The following is a 20,095-nucleotide window of genomic DNA, read 5'->3' on the forward strand; positions in this document are numbered from 1 at the left end:
TATGAGACAGCACAACGTGATAATCATCCAGTTGCTTTGTGCTGCTAAAGTTAAAAACAACAAAAAGTAGACGAGTAATGAGTAAATGTAGTAGTGTACAGTGTAAAAATCTTTATTGGTCTTCATTTTTTTTTGTAACTGGATGAGGCCAACCTGGGAAAGGGCTATTGACCTTGCGTTCAAAATGCTTTTTTTTTTTTCCTTCTGACCCACGAGTAGTGAATTATGCACGTGACGATACAGAACGATTACATTACAATAATGTAGGAATGCAGATTGTGTGGTTATGCATGATAGTATGATTAAAATGATATTTAATAGTATTGTGTCATTTTGTTTTCACTTTATCCTGCAACATCTGCACACATGAATAATATAATCCTCCTTTTCAAGAAAAACAATACAATCAGTTCATGACGTTCAGAAGGAAAGTATTTATTAGAAGAGCAGAATTTTCACCTTCGAAAAAAATGAAGTATTGCTGACATTTGTACATCAAAGTTTCACAATTTAGTGCATTTAATGGATTGATTCAAGTGAGAACATTAGCAAACAAGAAATTATGAACATTCAGATTTTGCTGGTTGGGGCAGATAGAATAATCCCCTTTTTTTCTGGGATTGATAACCTAGACAAGTGTTTTGAAAAAGTCATACTTTTCCAACTGGGTAGACCGCTATCAAAACCAAATGAAAGTAGTATGTATAAGATTTTCTCAATTTAAACTTTTAGGAATGTTACAAGCATATATTTACCCCTACTAATGGATTGAAACAGTGACGATTTCTAATAAATGTCTTTCAATTAATCTGAACTAAAACTCAATGTAGAGCAATAATGAATTTTTTTTTTTTTTTTACAGATAGGACAATTATTTGGTTAATTTCTTTCAAGACAGATTTCATTTACAGTACCTTGGCCAAGGATGCCACGCAAGTCCAATAAGACATCACTTTATAAATAAATAAATAAAACCAACATTAACCCCTCTTTCATCCCACCCATACAGTATGTACACAAACATATGCACAATCCTTTTAACCCCAGTCAATGTATCAATTCCTTGCAATGTCTCTGGAGATGATTATGTTTGTTAAAAAACAAAAACAAATAAAAACATTGTGACATGAAATAGAAGTAGTGTGAACCATTTTTCAACAATTTGGTCTGTCGGGCACTGACACAACAATTCCATATTTTTTACAAAATAAAATGTTGTATATAACTTAGTACCTAATGGCAACATCCTAACTATTAGGTTTAATTCTTCCTTCTGTGTTTTTTTTTCAGTCAAAATGAACAGGATCCATGGACACAAACTAGGCAATGGCCCTTTCAGTTTTGAACATTCTTATTCAATTCCAGCAATTTAATTAACCATTAATGGTAGCAATGTAGTGTTGTGATTTTTGAAAGAAACATTCAAAACCTAACTTGTGAAAATATTTTAAGGCAAAGGGAACCATCAAGGCATTTCACCACCCGATATTGCATAGCTAAGGCAGCCAATATGTACATCATGTTCAATGCATTCTTATATACAAAGCACCCACATTCCTCTGTGGGCACATAAACATGTATTTACACATTCATCCACTACTATGCAATTGAAACCTGTACATGTGTGGGTTCCTAAGTAGTTGAGTTGGAGGCGGAAAACTCCACATTTTTGTCAGTGAAAATGACGACAAAGCAATATAACCTTCATTGGCCCATACAGTTATTAAAAAAAAAAAGTATAAACTAAACCATTGCACTCCATCAAAGACAATCTAACCCATGGATATTATAGTAAGGGAAAATAAAAGGTTTTACTTGCAAGGCCGTGGAAAACCACAAGAGGGCGCCAATAAAATTGACTAAGGTTTTGAGTTTGGAAAAATTGCAGCTTTAAAATCTCTGGCACTTAACCATACCTAGCCCTCATTGGGGTTCATGGCAGCACATATGTTCTCTCTCCTTCGCCCTGTTAAATATCACAAGCAAAACCACCTTATTATAGGCAAAATGTTCCCCAAGCACACCTTGATAGTAAAAAACATGTTAAACACCATTCCTTTGGTAATAAATGATTTGGCTAGAGTGCAAAATAAAAGCAAAGTGACATGCACTTAAAAAGTCTATAGCTCAGTCCAAAGTATGTATATACTTTTTACACAGTAGTCAACAGTAAGGACAACCGCCCCTGGTGTTATTCCCAACAGCTCTCTCTGTGCTACATGCAAGCTTCAGTGTCCAGGCTCCCTGGCTTTCCAGGGAAGGTGCGATCCTTGTTGCCCATGGCAGGAGAGCAAGGTTGAACCACATCAGTAATGGCCTGGTGCAAGATGTTGCAGGTGGCAGGGTGGGAGTTATGAGGGGAAAGGGGTGGCGTGTGGCAGGGCGAAAGTGTGTCGCGAACCTGCGCGTCTCTGAAGCTGACAAGTGTGGGGATGCGGGAGGGGTTGTTTGCTGGGCCGTTGTTGACGCGAGGCCTCATTCTGGTTGCAAGTTTGTGTTTTGAAATAGGGGCGACGGCGACTATTCCTTCTCCACCCGTGTTGCCATTGGCCAGGGGAGACGTGGGTGGGGGAGATTCCGAGTGGGATTCGCTTAGGCTCAAGCACATTGAAGAGTTTTCACTGGAGGAGTCCTGGTAGGAGCAATCACAGGCCTCTGGGGGTGGGAGGTCATCACTCCCGTTACTATTCTGTACATCATATGGTAAGTTTGGCTGGTGAGCCTCTGGAGGAATACCTCCTTGTGGATTTTTGTGCCATTCATTATCTTGTTGTCCCCCATGGTCTCCATTCATATTTGTACAGTTGACAGTTTGAGGAGCAACCTGATTCACCAGCCTGTTAGTGTCTCCGGGACAAGAAAGGGGTGTTTTCTGCCCTGTGTTGCTCGAGATGGCTGGGAGTTTCTTGAGACCCCCGCCGTGCTCCCTCCAGTGTTCTGCCTCCCCTTGACCAATGTTGTGTCTGTAAAGTAAATTCAAGGGGTCCTCTAGGGGAAAGTGACAGGGGTTAGCCCTTTTGGACTCCCTGAGGTCCGGCAGGGCTCCATGCTTTGCACCCACGTTCAAGGAGGACGAGGAGGAGTTAGAGGATGAATAAGCAGAATCTGTGACATTAGAATCAGTGAGCACTGGTACCGAAGGGGTTCTCGCAACATGCTGGCCCATTTCTCTTTTCGACACTCCTCTGGCTTGTTGTGTGTTGGCTAAATACTCGGCCTCAAAGCTGCGATACAGGTCCTGTTCTCTCTGGGGGTCCAAGGTTGGCAGCATCTGGAAACCACAGCCCAGTTTTTCCTCCTCAGGACCCTGACGGTCCAGACCGGACCAGGTTCTACTGAGGCCTCGCCCGTTTGGTCGAGTGCCATGGGACGGTCGAGGAGGGTGGGCGGCATGATAGTGAGAGTTCCGGGGCAATGAATGAGGGGATCGTCGTCCTCCTGGAGTGACTGGGGGCAGAAGTTTGGCTTTTGCCGTGGAGGGTATGCGAGGGGGTCTGGGAGTGATTATTGTCTTCTTACTGGGGCTGTTATTGTTGTTGGTTTGTACTCCTTTAATGGGTGAGTTGGAGCATGAGGCTGACTGCCTCTTGGACAACACACCACCTAGTCTGGGAGACGACGGGGGCACTTGTTTATTGCGAGAGTCCTCTCGTCTTTCTGCTGGTAGGCCGGGGCCAGGTCCTGCTATGGCTTCGCTGGATCGAGCGTGGCCAGGTACTCTACTCTGGCTTTGGGAACGAGGAGCGTGTAGCCTTCTGGGACCATCGTTACCAAGAGATCTGCCCCTTTCCGTCCGTGCGCGTCGTAGCCCATCAGATGCCGGAGGTGGGTTAGGTTTCAGCGCAGATGGGAGCACTGAGCGTTCCCGAGACTGGCTGCGTGCACGGGGCAACGAGCTACGTGGTGCGCTCGGGTTTGCGGGCCTCTCAATCACATGCTTGCCTTCTTTGCGATTGACAAGTAAGACAACCTCCTCACTAGAGCGATGTGATGTCCCGCTAAGAGACAGACGTCCTCCTCCTCCTCCTTTGGAGGACGCTGTGGAAGAGTCACTGTCTCCAGAGAGACGTCTGGTCACCGGCAACATTGTCTCCCTATTTCTGAAACATGAGAAAGGCAGATTCAAAAACACATACCCATATTTGTTTCATCATTATTTCCCGCGAGTCATCTTTCAAGGAAACAACACATCTGCATCGAAGCAACTTTTCAAAAGACATACTTGAGAAAGTTCACCAAAAGAGCTTTGTGACAAGCTGACTGATGAGACAATGTCTAAGTGACCCAAGGCTCAGCGTTTCTCCGTACAGTGGGCTGTGACGGCTGATGGGGGGGATTACAGTCAGGATGAGAACAAGTGGGAGGATTAGAACTAAACACACAGTACTGTTATTTCTCAATTAGGCACTGTTCCACTGTAATGCACCGGTGGGACTATCCACTCTGACTGCTCTTATTGTGCACTTAAGAGAAGCAAGTAAGTAAAGGTTGGTGTATAAAAAAATGAGTTGTGCACATCTTGTACATCGTCTGCATTTTGCCTCTGCCTCACCTGCTCATGATCTAGAACAGAAACAAACAAAAATATTATCCTTAAAAATTCTTATTTCCATTCTATTCTCACTTACCTATGGAGTTTCAGTAAATATAAATACAGCCAATATAACATCTACCTACTGTATCATTAATGATTGATTTAAACCATCACAAAATGAATCATCCGTAGCAAATGAATGTACATGTGTCCAAACTTGGTCATTAGTTATAGAAAGCTAGGCCACCTGTTGACCTACTTCCCCAGTTAGCTTTCGACAGTTGTCGAGGGATAGTCGGCCAATTACCATTTTGCTAGTCTGGAATCCAACGCCCACTCAGAGTTAATTTGAAAGTGCTCTGGAAATCACATTTACTTGATGTCATGTCTAAATATAGAATGTTGACTTCATGTCAAAATATCCACATCATTATGTCTGCAATGCCCTTTTGCTTAATGTATGAGGAACGTATGAATTGAAGCAAATGTATCAGGCTAATTGTCTGTACACGCAGCAGACGGGACAATGCTGCTAATCTGGCTTTGTCACTACTACTCAATCACGTACATGCAATTTCTTAAATACATCTGTTTTTATTTTTTGTTCCATTCAAGCACCAGCAAAAAAGATCATCACGTTCACTTCAGCAATGGAAAGAGTGCCAAGTGGTTAGAAAGAAGAGCATATCGTTGAATGGTCTCCACTAGAAGGTGCTGAAGAGTGACCGGTTGCGGCAGTTTTATCATGGCAATGTCACCTGAGATTAGATAAATCTGCTCTAGTCTAATCTAATCTGTTTCCTGCCATTTGCACTTGTGGTAAAATTCTTTTCTCTGTCTGCCCTGCCAGGTGACACAAGAGTACAAGTGGCAAAAGATAACCTAAGAAAGTATGAAAACACTTGAATCCAAACTTTATAGACACACACTCACCTCAGTGGGTTGAATTGGCGTGGTTCTGAGCGATCTCTGGGTGGCCGTGGAAGACCGGTACGAGGTTCTGTTTCAGCGGGAGCAGAGGAGTTCTGAGGGTGGCTTGGCCTTGCGGAAGCGGTTGAGGCACAAGGTGTGGATGAGGGCTCCAGCGAGCGTCTGTCGGGTGTTTTGTAAGGTGCCATGCCATCGTTTCGCCAGTGTGGACCAGGACTTGTGGAGCGGGAAGAATGGGCGCTTGAGGATTTACTCTGGCCTCCCTGATTTTGGCTGCTGGCCTTGGCCTGATGATACCGATGGGCTGCAAGAGGAGAAGTGAACACGTGGTTTAATAAGAGAAAGACAACCAAATCAACTTTTTGAATATCAAAAGTGTGACTGAGCGGGTTAACTATGCAACGCTGATTAAAAGTAATAGCAGCTTGCATCAGCGGTACGGAACTTCATGACATCACCACTTCATAAACAGTTTGGACCTGCTTCTAAAGAAATTGCAATATTAAATGTGGGTTCTCTCAGGTAGTGGTTGAGGTTAAAGCACATTTTCCATTACAAACCTGGATGAATGTGTTCATTTCTTGGCTCATGTCCAAACAAAATAAAAGGCGTATACACAAATGACAGCAATGAATGGATACAACTTGAATTTCCTCTCACGTTTGACCCTTACGGTGTCCACACCTTGTCTAAACACATTTTGCCCATTGCAGATGATTTGTTTATAACCTTGAATCAGATGGCATTCAAGCAAACAAAATGGAGCAATGTTGCTTTTTTGGTAAAGGAAAAAAACAAGCTCACCAAAGGCAGCACAGCGACATGGGTCATGCTTGTCCAAATAGTGTTCCAATGTGTCCCAGCCCCCTCCAACGCGCACCATTACATGGGTACGAAGGACCTGAGGGGGAGAAAAAAAACAAAAACAGAAAAGAAGGCTTCATTAGACAAATTTATGGCAGTATAAAATGCAGAATTTGTTTTCATGTGTTGCTGCACAAGTCAATAGATATGCAAATTCTACAAGTGGGACAGCTTGCCGAAGATGTTACGTAACACCTAGATGCCCCTTCTCTCTCCTCCATCACACCCAGCTGCTGTCATTAATTCATTGCCATGCCAACTCAGTTTAAAAAAAAAAAAATGGTAGCATAATAAAGAGCCATTACTTTCATTTTGGCCGGCCCTTTGCATTAGGCTCAATTGGTATTCCTTCAGAGGGTAGAATGGTAAAATTAGCATGGTAACAACTTACCCCCTGCTGTCCTCTCTGGGAATTTAGTTGTCAGAAAGAGAGGCAGGGAAAGGAGGGGGGTTGTGTGTGTTGTGTCCCTATAACAGAGGGCGAGGGGGTCATGGATATGTCACTTTCGACTCTCCTCTGCTCTCTGAGGCCCACATATCCACAAGATCGAGCAAAGAGCCACACACCCTCCAGGCAGAAGCTGTCCCCGCTGAAGCAGCACACGCCGCCTGATGTGATGCGGCGCCCCGCCTTGTGTTGTGTAATAGGCGCTGCCAGCCACATGTTTTGAAAAGGTCGTACCTGGGTCTCCCAGCCCATCTTTCTATCCTGGTGCAAAATTTATTTTGGGCACATCACACGTGGTATAGCATCTAATCACTGGGTCCTAAATTGTGGTCAGGGAGAGGGCACAGACACTGGGTGCGCGCCTCCGTCTGACCCCCACCTTCTCGTTTGCCGTCATCAATCCACTCGTCGCTTCATCTGGCTCACCCTGAATCCCTCCTGCATGATGATGCGTCAAAACAGCTGATCTGCTTATCTCTATCAGAGCATAAACTGCTTACTCTCAACTGACCTGGCTTTAGGCTGGTGACAGCTTCACTGGTTGTCCGATACGACCACCTAAGTTTAATTACTTTCTCAGTTTTTGATGTGTCCTCTAGTACATCTCCTACTCATGGCACTATTCAATTTTGTGTTGCGTCTCGGGCCTGAACAAGGCTTTGTGGATTGAGTTATAAAATCTAAAAAAAATGTATGAATAAGTTGTTGCAATTTTGATCATTTATCTCATTTTGTTTGCCTTGTACATGTACAATACGTCCGCAGATAATTGTATTTAAAGTCATTTTTTGTGGGAAGATAATACAGGGTGCATTATCTTTCCATAAAGTGAGCCATAAAATGAAACGGATCACTTAACACTAAAGTGCCAGAAAAAAAAAAAGAAAGCCAAATGATTACAGAGACTGAATGATGCAACAGTGAGTCGATATGAAACCAGTATCCGAGCAGATTTACAGTGTCCCATGCCAAAGCATCTATTACATTATTCAACAACGCACTCCATTTTGTCTTGGGGTTGTAGTTGCAAACTACACAATCAGGTCTTTGTTTCATTTTATTACATGATCAATTTTACATCATATATTTATTTCCGGAACCCACAAGATGGCTTAAAAGATGCTCAAGGACCATCTTCCACTCTGCATTGCTGGCTCAGCTACTGAGCCGAGAGACACTCGATCCCTGTTTCTATGGCAACAGCATTTTAATAAATGCAGGTGTTGAAGCAATTTCCTCTCACGTTTCATTGATCAGATCCTATATCCGTGACTGAAAGCATTCCTTTCTCAGTAAAAGTGGCCCCCCTTCAGGAAAAGAAATGAGCTAGCCCTCTGTAGGAATGGATCAATTGCTTTATCTATTTCCTGGCCTTGTTTAGCCTCGACACCCTTGACAAAGCTGTAGCTGCTGAATAGTTTTTCGTTTTTTTTTGGCATTCAAGTCGGCCGCAGCTTCCTCTGCTCAGTCGAATCAAAGAGGCGTGTTGGCCACACTTGTATGGCTGTTCGGGCATATGCATAATTACTGCCATCCTCAGAGAGGAACCAGGAGCGGGCGGGAGGAGACAGTGGGAAGAAGAGACCTAATCTGACAAGTGAAAAACACTCCCAGAACGGCAAATGAGCACACACACTCACGCGCACACCCCTACAATGCACTTGTGAATAAAAAGTGGCAACACAGCAAACCCATAAAAGACACAACCACTCACAATAATAGTTCATTTTGAACGGTATGATGAGCTCTTACGAATTATTCTGTTCTTACAAAGATAATGATGCTCAAAGATGGATTAGTTAACTTTCAGGTTTTACTTCCTTAAAAGCACTAAGAGAGAGTACTTTTAATTGTCGCAATTCCACTATCTATTGACATGGTGGACCACTCAGTGAAATGTGTATCGACATTGACAGTATGGCAGATCTAGACTGTAAATGCTCACAATTTGCTATACCGTTCAAAGAGGCCATTCATCTGACAGGGGCGCCATTTAGGTAAGCGAGAGCGAATCAATACTGCCCAGCAGTCTCCCCACCCAGTCCTGTGAGGCTTGATGCGGGTATAGTGGCAACTCCTAATCTGAAACGGACACAAAATACTGCCGAGATAAAGGCCAATGCAGGAAATGACCTAAAGCTCTATTTGTGTCTCACTGGGGAAAAAGTGCAGTTCTGGGAGTGGGCCAGAGAAATACTCTCAAAACAGTCAACACAGTGCTGCTATGCATACCATGGAACCTTAAAATTCATAAATTCAAAATGTAATGCAATTTAGCAGTAAAGTTTAGGACTGTAGAAACAAACTTGGAACATGATTAAATTGACAATGAATCAAACTCTGTTCTTGTATTAGGGTCATTTGTTTTTATTATTGTTGACTTTATTATTGTTTTTGTAATTAAACTGTTATCTTCAACTGTCTTGTGTTTGATTTGTACTTTGCAATAATGTACAAGATATTGTCTTTAAAGTGTTTTAAAGATTGGATTTGAGATAGAGGTTCGTTTATTGTTACACTTTTGTAACTGCAATTCTAAGGGACTAATAATTGCATGTGCGTGCATGAAGTCATCTGAAACAAGAAAGCCTTGCTTCCCACTAGGGCTGACTCAGTCATACGTCATCAAAGTGTGAGATTGATTTAGTTTTTGTTTTATAAAGATTATTATGCTACTTTTTTCATTCGTATGACAGTTCAGAACAGTGAAATGTCATTTGAAAAGGGTTTTAGATTGTGGATATCTTCAACGTGAACAGAGAAATTAAATTTCTATTGTTCCTTACTGGAAAACCGGTTTCTAAATGTGACCACATCGGAGGTGAATCGGCATCTTGGAGTAGACTGTGCTTGTCCTCAGACTTTTCCACTGTTCTGCGATGACTCGTTCAGAATGTGATGTTCAAAAAAAAAAATCTGAGCTCTTCACATGCTGAGACAGCCCTCTGTCATCCCTCCTACATAGAGCTTGATTTATAAGCTCTCACCATATGCTATGATGCAACTCCAGCAGACCTCAAAAGAACATAGTAATAATGGCAAACTACAGGATAAGTCCAGTTGATTACATCATATTTCGCAGTGACTTGAAGCTTCTACTCCATGCAGAACGTGTGCTCCAAACGAGATCAAGGTTCAATTCAAAGCAATTACACCGCAGTCACGGTTTTGACTGTATCGTCTCCGGTAACATACAATTAAATATAATTAGACTTGAAGAAGACAAAGGTTGACCGACATACCCTTATGAAGATTAGGGCACTGGAGTCCCCCACTTTGTACTTTCCTTCCGACACCTTGATCATAGGAAACTGAGCTGGACAGGAACACCGGCCCAGAATCTCACGAACCTGAAAGGAACAAAAGGGAACATACACGTTAGAGCTCCGTGAACCTCTTCCTGTCCCCAAATGTCTGGAAAGTTAATGTGAGGTCATGCTTAGTCACGTATCTGTACTTGTGACCTTTCCAGAGAAAAGTGTCACAGACGCAATAAGTTTGGGATGGGCGTCATTTTCCTGCCAACTCCACTCTTGCCAGGTGATCGAGTGCCTCACCCCTTTAAGCACTTCCTGCCTAATTTCTGAACATCATTTGAGTTAAAAAAAACACACGCAGATATGCCAGCGAATACGCTGTGTCCTATGTGACCCTGTTGCTGTTTTGAGCGATGGCAGGGAAGGAGCCCACAAACCAGCGCGGTAGCAGAGGGGGTGGTGGTGATGATGTCAGCAGGCCAGCCCCGCCAGCTGGATTTTGAATTGTGATCACGAGCCAGCGCCCTTGCTGTGGTTGGGGCTGCTTATTAGGCAACTGGAGTCAGACATGACTGCAGGGTGGAGTGAGATCCGCCTGTGCTACACAGCCCAGGGCTCTCACATGATTGGACAACTCATGTTGTTCTTGGCATCTGTCTCAAACAAGTGTGCCGGATCTTGTTGGCTTACAGAACATAAAGCAAGCAAATTGAGAAAACTTTTCTCTCCGCGTGTGGAGGGGAAAAAAGTACGGCGCAAATACTTAAGCACAGTTGATGAAAGACGCAATGATTTATAATGGTAATCATGCGAGTCAATCCAACAAAATTCCATGTGGATATCATTTGATGAGAGAGGTGATGTGGGGTGAGCAGAGTGACATGCAGCATTTATTTATCCTCAGAAGTAACAAGTGTGACGAGTAAAAAAGTACACTCCAAAAACAAAGAAGTCAAAATTTCAAGCCGACAACCTTTCAACATTCAACAAAATAATTTAATTTGGTTCTAAATTGTTTTGGAGCAAACAACTTGCTCGCCTCCCCAAAATACAAATTGTGCATTTTCTACAGTGTAGTAGTAGTAAGATATGAGGCCCTTTGCGTTCCATATTGCAATATAATGTGATTCAGATGCTATAATGCTGCAGTATTCATAAATGAAGTGCAGCCTTCATCTAGTGCGTTGCTAAGATTCTCGGTTCCTTTAGGAGGAGGCCTCGTGGGAATTACGACTAGGGTGGAATCACAGCTGGCATGCAGCCTCCCACCTGGCTCAGTCACCTTTACACCCGCTATGCTTTGTTTGCTTACATTGCTGCAGTGTGTGCATGCGCCTGCCCTCTTTCTGTCTGCTCTGTCACTGCGATTCTCAATATGCGAGTCGCCCTGTTTGGAAAAACCCCAGCCTGTGAGTTAATGGAACCATTTCCATGGAAACAGACACAGAGAGGCAAATACACACACACATACACACACACACCGCCTTCCCTTTACAATGGTTCAGTTTGCCATATTTTTTTCATTCTTTGCTCTCAGCTGTTCAGCTTCATGAGGTCACGTCTTGAAGCTGAAGCCTCGGCCGTGTGTTTTTCTCTTAAAATGAAATGTGTGCTCTTCCCAAGCCGTTGCTGTATCGACAACACAGGCACACACAAGGCGCACGCGTCTTACACATCCACAACCAGATAGAGGGGGAGGAGAAAGACAAGGTCAGTCGGGAAATATTAGGAAGAGGGGCCTGAAGGCGGCGAAAAAATGATGGATGAATTATAAATGAATGCTGGTCACATGAGATGCTTGGAGTCGGATCTGCAGATGTTCCAAGCGGGAAAAAAACGGAGTGATCCACAACATATCTCGCGATAGGAATGCTAGATGCATACACAGAGTGCCAACTTGTTATTCTTTCTTTTTATGAAGAAAGCCACTTTGGTTTTGGTTGAACTGGAATAACATGTAATATCTGTGACGGAGTCATATCTGCACAGTGTGAGTCAAAACGTCTTCATTCCATGCCTTCCTGGCCTGCAAACACATGAAGGAGCATTCGTGGCAGAGATGGACTGATACTGAGGGCTGAGCCTTCCCCCTCAGGGACGGCGAACAGGGGAAATGGGAGGGGAAGGGATCAAGATTTTGTATGCTAGTCCTCATTTTCTTCACGTGTATGACTCGGCTCTGAAAGTTTTGTACAAATAACGATCCATGTTGGTTTAGTGCTTTTTAACAAACATTAGGTGTGCTTGCGTGCAAGCACACGGACGGGCTCATGACAGGATTGTTACACAAGAGATAATCATTACCAAACTTCAATGATAAAAAACTGGAGATTATAGAAACTCCCAAGACAAGAATTTACAGGAGGCATTTCCATTATTTGATGTCTGTGAGTCAATCACAAGGAGGGAGAGAAGACACCATGTTTTCAAAGGGAATTAAGATTGTGATGATATGGCACTTTTACACAATGAAAAGGATTATAATTCATGAGCGTCGGTCATGAATGGAAATTCATACCTGGAAAACATGCCATATCTACTTCACAGTGGTCTGACTAACCAAAAAAGCATAACAGATTGAAAGGTTTCCCATGATGCATAATTCTGACTATAATGCTTGACATAAAGGAGACATCACCTGTTTAGCTCCATTATTTTCTTTTTAGTACAGCTTAATTTGTAAAGCAATTAATAATAATTACAGTAACATAGTGATTTTGTAACATGTACACGCTTGATTGAAAAGATGGTGTTTATCTCAGAACATAGCTAGTTTAACAGGCACTTCCAACCCCAAAGCAACAAGTTAGGGAATGTGTTTGAATGTTGCGCAACTGACTATCCTCTGATAGCTGTCGTGTGACCTTATCCAGGCTAAAATGATTAAGCATTGAATACATAGCAATCACGTGATGGCTGACCATTTATTTTTCAACATTCCTGTCAAATCAACAGTGAAAGTTAAACTGGAGGAATCAATGGTTTCATTCTGTGCAGTGGCCACCGGAGACCTAACTTGAAGACGCTGCAGGCAGGTGCGAAAAATAACCACACGTGGACAGAAGCCCGCTCAGACAAACACGCAATTAAAAAACAGATCACGCGGACAAGCAGCTGATTTGAAATAGTTTTAGAAGGAGCCATGAAACAGATGACATGCCAATAAAGTCCGTTGTTTCTCACAGCCAGGACGATGGACACATTGGACCCCGTGCAAAGTCCCCGACTCGAAAACGGGTGACACCTTGCAGCCATGAGAGCATGTGACAAAGGAGACGGGAGCAGTGAGTGATGCGCCGCTCTCTCAGCAAAGCGTGTCAGCCAATGCAAGGCAGGAATGACCTACTTTTCCTGCGCTCTACTCAGAGCAGCATCCACTGCAGTCAGGTTTAACCGAGTGTACAGTAAAGTCACTCCGGGCACCCGCTCTTTTGTCTGCCGTGCATTTTTGTTTTGGCATTTCATAAATGCATGAGCTGGAGCATGTGTTAAATGAAGGTCTACGCTGTATACGTATTCCCTCATCTTCGCCTCGACCTCTGCTCCGATCTCCATCCAAACAAAGACTTTGATTGAAATGACAGCATTTAGTTAGGGTGGTGGCAGTAGTGGCAGTCTATTCATTTACCACAAGACAGACTGTACTGTTTCTTATTTGGCAAGATGAGGTGGGGGATGGGAACTACCGGTCCTGCTCAAGTCGCGGGTGAGGAAAAAGATGAACCAATTGGAAATATGGGAGGAAAAAAGACGGTGTTTTGTCTTCAGATTATATACACAACTCCGCGTATATGGGACCAATGTCCATTAGACATGTTTCTGATTGCAGCACAGCAGCGTTGTTGCACTGCCTATATGAGTAGCTCAAGGCCTAACGGCAACCTAGAAAATATATCAGCCAGAAATGCATATTGTGGAATGTATATGAACTTGGAGTCACTCTCATAATCCCTCTCTAGTGGCGATATGATCAAATCCTCTAAAGCAGAGGATAAACATCAGACATGTACACTGAGGACAATGTCAAGGAGGAATGATGTCACTCATATTGCCTTTGCAGAACTATTGACGCACACGCCACTGACTCAAGTTTTGATGAAGGAAATGAGTGCTTGGTTACTTCCTTAACTTTAAGGGTAAAGCGGTCTCAGGGTGAGATGAGTAAGGGCAAAGGCGTCGGCGTAGCACCGCAGGACAACAATGCTGGAAATGGGCGAGTAGCAAGGACCAGGAAAGTAAACCGGACATGGCCTAGCTTTGCAAACATGACACCATGCTGTTTGCTTTCAGGACATTTAAGTAGCTGGAACTATTATTATTAATATGGAAAATAGGAGACTGCATACTTATTTACTTTAATTGTGATACAATTGTTTTGGTTTCTCTCTCTGGGAATCAATAACCCAATGGTAGCGATTGCAGATATTAATAGAGAGCTGCTTTGCGAGTCGGTCAAGCAATGCTGCATTATTAGAAATCAATGATAAAAGGGAAACAAAAGGAAGTCATTAAGGAAGGAGTCCACTGCGAGCTATACTGCATGATGCGGAAACGCTGCATGACGAAGAGCACAAGTCTGCTACAACACCTGTGGACCAATAAAACGAAACCCTGCGACTTTCCCTTCTCTGACGGACGTGACTAAACACAATGAGGTTTCCAGTTAATTAGGGAAGACTAATCTCCAGTCAGGCTATGACTTTTAATAGAAACACAAAAACAAGCCCCCAAATAATCTGGAGGATAAATTTGTGAGCCCATCAAAAGAAGAAATGGTTGGTTTGTATTCCAAACACACTTTAGGAATGTTTACACAACAATAGACGAGAACGTTGCTCAGACAGAAGGCTACAAAAAAAAATCTGAAAATATCATGATTTGTGTGCCAGGCCATTAGTTAGCAATAAACTCAAGCAATACGACCAAACGTCAACTGATATCATTTTATAGCTGTTGGAACACACAACAGTCAAGTGAAATAGTCAGTGTCTATTGAGAATGCTTTTGAATAGTTTATAATTCTAAACAATTGTGGTAAACGGTTAAAAAGTCACATTATTCAGTGCTGCCAAGTAAAATAAAGTGACAATTTTGCAAGTAATTACCAAAGTAGGGCTCATAACACAGATGACCTGCACTTTACTGTCTCACTCCGAGTGTGTAACCCCTTAAGTTAGGACCGGTTATTTTTGTCCACACCCAACTTCCATTAGTCTTTACATTTGACTAACCAAATAGTCTCAAGTAGGTAAACAAAAATGAGAATATAATTAAAACAAATGAATATGTGCTTCTGTGAAAGCAATGAAGCAAAACAAGCCAAACTCTTCAACATCCTCCAAAAAGACAGGGAACATTTGTCCTAAAATTAGTGTCATTGTATAATCCTAAGTCATATGAGTGTGTACCCAGTCTGGACACATCCTCCTCCGCAAGCTTACAAAGTCTATCCATAGAGGCCACGTCAGGAGCGCTCTGCTCTGCTGTCCGACCAGCGTGACTGCCGACCGAGCCCCCTACTTCTTCCCTCAAACGCTCTTCTCTGCTCTGTCATCTTTTTCAGTGTCAAAGAGCCACATTGTTCAGCTCATCAACGCGCAAACATTAACTTCACCCTCGAGCGTGTGTCCTCCTGCTCAGTCTGCCCCGCTCATTCGCTTCGCCTCTGACGAGATCTTTGCCTATCTCGTGTGCGTGCCCTGGCAAGAGGTCAATAAGTTTCACCACAATGACAGGAAGGAAAATGTCATCGAAGCAAACAAATACTGTATATGTTGGCTAGGGAAAAATAGTTGGACAAAAAAAAACTGATTTGCGAGTGGCACAGAATATAGCAGAGATGATAAAAAGCTGCCTTGACAGTCTAATGACAAGAAATGTCATCCAAATGAACTTAGACCAGATCTCTCTTGCGCGAGTTTAACTCTTCAGGTTAGAAGGAATGCAATGCGCCTCTCACACAACCCTAACACGGAAAACACTGACGTGCTACCTTAACGTGCTTGGATACGCTCCTTTTCCGTTTCTTTTGCAACACGGGTGTGGGAGAAAAACCTGACTGGACACGACATTAGGTACAGGTACACTGATACCGGACTCAGCCTTTCTACAAATGAAATTCTACATATGGTCATTTTCTTCTTAGCTCTTGACAAGGAGTAAACTTAAAATGTGTTTTGTCTGCTGCTAAACAGGAGGTACAACTATTATTTATTTTTTGGGGGGGGGGTGTTACTATCCTTTGCACGAGACTAAAAATGACAAGGTATTGCTGTACAGTTAGTTGCCCCAAATTGTGGAATGCGTCACAAAAACTTAAGTCCATTTGTTTTGGTAGGCATTACAATAAGACTGAACAGTTTTTCTTGTATTAACTGTATGTTTTTGACGATAGGCTCTAAATATAAAATTGACTTCACTTTACTTGCTCCATAATATTCCGACAGTAAGTCTGACTGGCCCATGTACAGACTTGACATCAGAAATGAGTAACAATGAGTCAAACAAACTGAATGTTTTTGGTATTTTGGTGCATGGGCACAGGTAGAAAGGGGCGTTTGCGCCGTTGTGGGAAGGAAGACGATCAATTCATTTGTCGTCAAATGGAGACACACAAAGAGGTGCGTGGGAACTTGGAGACCCCCTTCTACCCCGATTACGCATTGTGCCGCAGCTAGAGTGCCTTTTAAAATATATTTCAGATAATAATAATAATTTCTACAGTGATTGAGAGAGGGTTGGATGCATGCTGATTTCATATTTATGAATGAAATACGATGATATCCATCACACATATCACCGAAGAGCAGAATCTGACTGCTTGCACGATGTAATTAAAAAAAAAAAAAAGGTCTGACAGTACGCCCACCCAAAAAACACGGTAAACTAGACTTGCCCCCGCATTGTATTGTTTTGTTTTTTTACACTGAGCGCATGTGCACTTGTCTACAAAAGTAGTGATCCAAATGTGCTTAACCAACAACAAGTTGCCAGTTGCAGTAGTCACATGACAGTTGAGGAGGACACAATACAGACTCCAAACTTCTGACATGTGTGTGCATGTCCGTTAGGCATAACTGGGTGAGTGAGAATAACTTACCAACTCGTCCAAATTTCTCATGTCACACAAAACTCTCTTCTGGGGCCACACGAAAGGTTCCGGCTCAGGCTCGTCTTCCACACTGTGGTTGCTCTCCCTGCGTCCGAAGCACCTGCCGGGTGGGCTCTGCACCTCCGGTGGCTCTCCGGGGTCCATCTGCAGGCCACCCTGCTGGTCTCGGATCTCCTCTTCGATCTCCTCCTCCAGCTGGATGAGCATAGGGGCCAACATGCCGAACTTGGCGCCGCGCCGCGCCACTTCAAGCAGACACAAGACGAAATTCTTCTCGTTGCATCTTTCCACCAAGTCGTTGGTTTCAAACATGAGCACGTCCTTGATCCACAGCTCCCGGCGACACCAGCTGATGAAATTGGACACGTTGTCCCGAGCCAAGAACGAACCCGCACTGACGTTGCGAGACTGGAAGACAACGTCTTTGCGGGGCAGCTTCATGGACTGGGCCGCCTCAGGGTACTCCAGCTGGAAGTCTAGGGCGGCTCGGTTGACGTTGTTGGCGTGCCGACACAAGGCGCAGCCCGTCTCCAGGCCATCCATGAAGGTTTCCGCGCTCAGGTCCAGGTCGTAAAGAGTGTTCAGCCATTCCGCCAGGTCCTCCTTCATGGCGTACAGGTACTCTTCACTGGATTTAAAGGGCCGGATGCTCTTGGAGGCGGCGGACTGGATATTGCTCTGATCGGCCATATTGTCGGATTATGTATCAATAAAAGTCTTACTTGATTCCAGATCGCCTCATTGCGCAACCGCGTTCCAAATCCTCATCTGCAAAATAAAGCGCAGTAAGCGTGTCGACGCACCCATGCCGTAGTGCATGTGCGGTTGGTGGAGGCCAGTCTTTGTGCCGCTGTCACGGGCATAGCGGGATGCGAAGTGGCCGCGGCCGGCCGTGGCGCGTGGATGCGTGTTGCAGTTGGGTCTCGGCGAGCGAAGACCGATTTCTCGTTCCGAACAGTCAACGCGCCCCCTGGCCGCCGGATCCTGATGGCCCGCAATCATCCACGTGTGGCCGCGTGTTTGTCTCCTTCAAGATCAAATCAGCACCTCTGAGCGGCAGCGAGCCAACGCACTGCCACGGAGAAACTCGGCCCATGCCGCGCCGCCTCCTGCGTTCAAGATGTTGACCTGCCGCGGGGCTTAAGGCAGCCGAGCGACGCGGTGGCACATCCCATTATGTGGATCAACTGGGGAAGGAGGAGGAGGAGGAGAACTTAACCCCATAGTCACCGGGTCATGCGTCAACCAATAGAAGCCTTGCGACAACTTCAAATTACTTTCAGACACAAATAGAATGCGATCAGAAAAGATACATTTTACGCCTTCTCTTGCTGGATATCCAATTGAATGAACAAAACGCGTAGCATCTCTGAGATAAGAACGTCTGTCAACTGAACTGAACTACAGTTTCGACTTTTCCCCCATATACAAAATCAGTGATAAAAGACGAAACGTCATTGCATTTCATCTTAAAAGACAAAACAGGCTGACGTCATCACGTATGCTACACAACACAACTAGGTATGAGGAAAAACGTGCAAATCTCACACAAAAAATCAGACCCGAACCTGCGTTACATTTTACATGCAACAAAAAAACACCAAATATTTGTACAGGGTGTTTGGAAAGTAACTGCATGTGCACTTTGACAGGTTTTTTTAAAATCATTTTTTAGTGTTTGTGCTTCATATTGCTTCCAGACTGCTAAATTTATCATTTAAAAAATAGTCAGTGCAAAGCAGTAAATAACCCAAATTAGACACATCGGACTGGGCGACTTTTACCAAAGCTCACTATTATCCGACTATCAACATGATACATTGTGACAATATATGAGCAATTTCTTTTTAAATACTGCACAGTAAACAGTGGTTTTATTTTTGCCCAAATGAAGTCTTTGTATGACACTGAGGCCTCTCAAGATCATGGGACTGTCATCCTGCAGGAATTCTCCTCAAGCTGTATGACCTTCAATAAAAATTGTGCGTCTTGAGGGGAGCTTGAGCTCTTTGTTAAACATATTAGAGGACTAATACACCAACCTATGAACAGAGCATTTTAAAAGAGCAGATGTCAAATTGCAGAGAAGTTCATTTTTGTCCGCATGATCCACAGTTATATAATTACAATACATACATTTTGTCAAAGATCTAAAGGTGATCAACAGTTGGGCCAACAAACCTGATTATCAGGATCTTTTGGGGTGTAATGACAATAAGCAAAAACTCACCTGCTTGGGGCCTTGAGGAGTCTGTAAACAAAGAGTCGTTGGTTGACACGACTATCAAAACAACACGAATAAAATTGTACCCTTTTTTTTTATGCAATAGCAATTTGTTTTTGAAAATAACATGAATGCATTTTACATTTATCCTCCATTGGAGCATCTTGTGAGTTCTCATGGTTTGTGACAGTTTCAAGCAGCCTCGACTGCCAAGGAGGAGGGCTTGTTTTGATTTAAAACAAGAGGGATGTGTCTGTTCTGGAACGAGTGAGGAAAAAGAAGGGAAGGGAGGGAGCGGAAGAGAGCGTGAACGAGGGAATGGGGGTAGCAGTTGTGATGAGATCATTTTCTGGGTCTGGGTGAATCAGTTTCACTGTCAGTAAAGCGTTTGTACGTGTGTCGAAGTCCATTAATCAGTCACTGAGAACTACTTCCTGTTGGTTGGAAACAAACATTCGGAATTTTAATCCATTTGTTTGCAAATAAAATAACACCATGTGCCGCACCCCACTACTGACCAATTCAATTGTGTGGACATACATAGACTTTAAGTTTCTCAACACAAAGTAATCTTCGAAGGTTTACAAGTCATGTCTTATTACAAAATGCGCCACCTTCTGGTATGAACAAACACTGAATCCAAGGATTTGGACAGCCGCCAAATTATGAATCGTTACAAGGCAATTAAACTATGTATATTTAATTAGAACACAGCACAACAAATTCA

At 43.4% G+C, this 20,095-nt stretch overlaps 1 protein-coding gene across 2 annotated transcripts; it reads right to left on the reverse strand.

Moving 5' to 3' along the window:
- Positions 1–414: 414 nt before the first annotated feature.
- gas2l1 (growth arrest-specific 2 like 1) lies at positions 415–20,087 on the reverse strand. 2 transcript variants are annotated; one of them, XM_061278577.1, is made up of 6 exons: positions 19,511–20,087; positions 19,375–19,395; positions 10,019–10,126; positions 6,269–6,365; positions 5,468–5,768; positions 415–4,100 (listed from the first exon to the last, which is right to left on the reverse strand). In XM_061278577.1, the coding sequence occupies exons 1-6, from the start codon at positions 19,712–19,714 to the stop codon at positions 2,216–2,218; spliced, it is 2,616 nt and encodes an 871-aa protein (XP_061134561.1). In that variant the 5' UTR covers positions 19,715–20,087; the 3' UTR covers positions 415–2,215. The 2 variants fall into 2 exon arrangements, with proteins under 2 accessions (XP_061134561.1, XP_061134559.1); XM_061278575.1 differs by adding an exon at positions 17,133–18,331 and having other exon boundaries at positions 19,375–20,087.
- Positions 20,088–20,095: the final 8 nt, after the last annotated feature.

This window comes from Syngnathus typhle, linkage group LG5 (genome assembly GCF_033458585.1).
Source record: "Syngnathus typhle isolate RoL2023-S1 ecotype Sweden linkage group LG5, RoL_Styp_1.0, whole genome shotgun sequence".
Classification (NCBI taxonomy): domain Eukaryota; kingdom Metazoa; phylum Chordata; class Actinopteri; order Syngnathiformes; family Syngnathidae; genus Syngnathus; species Syngnathus typhle.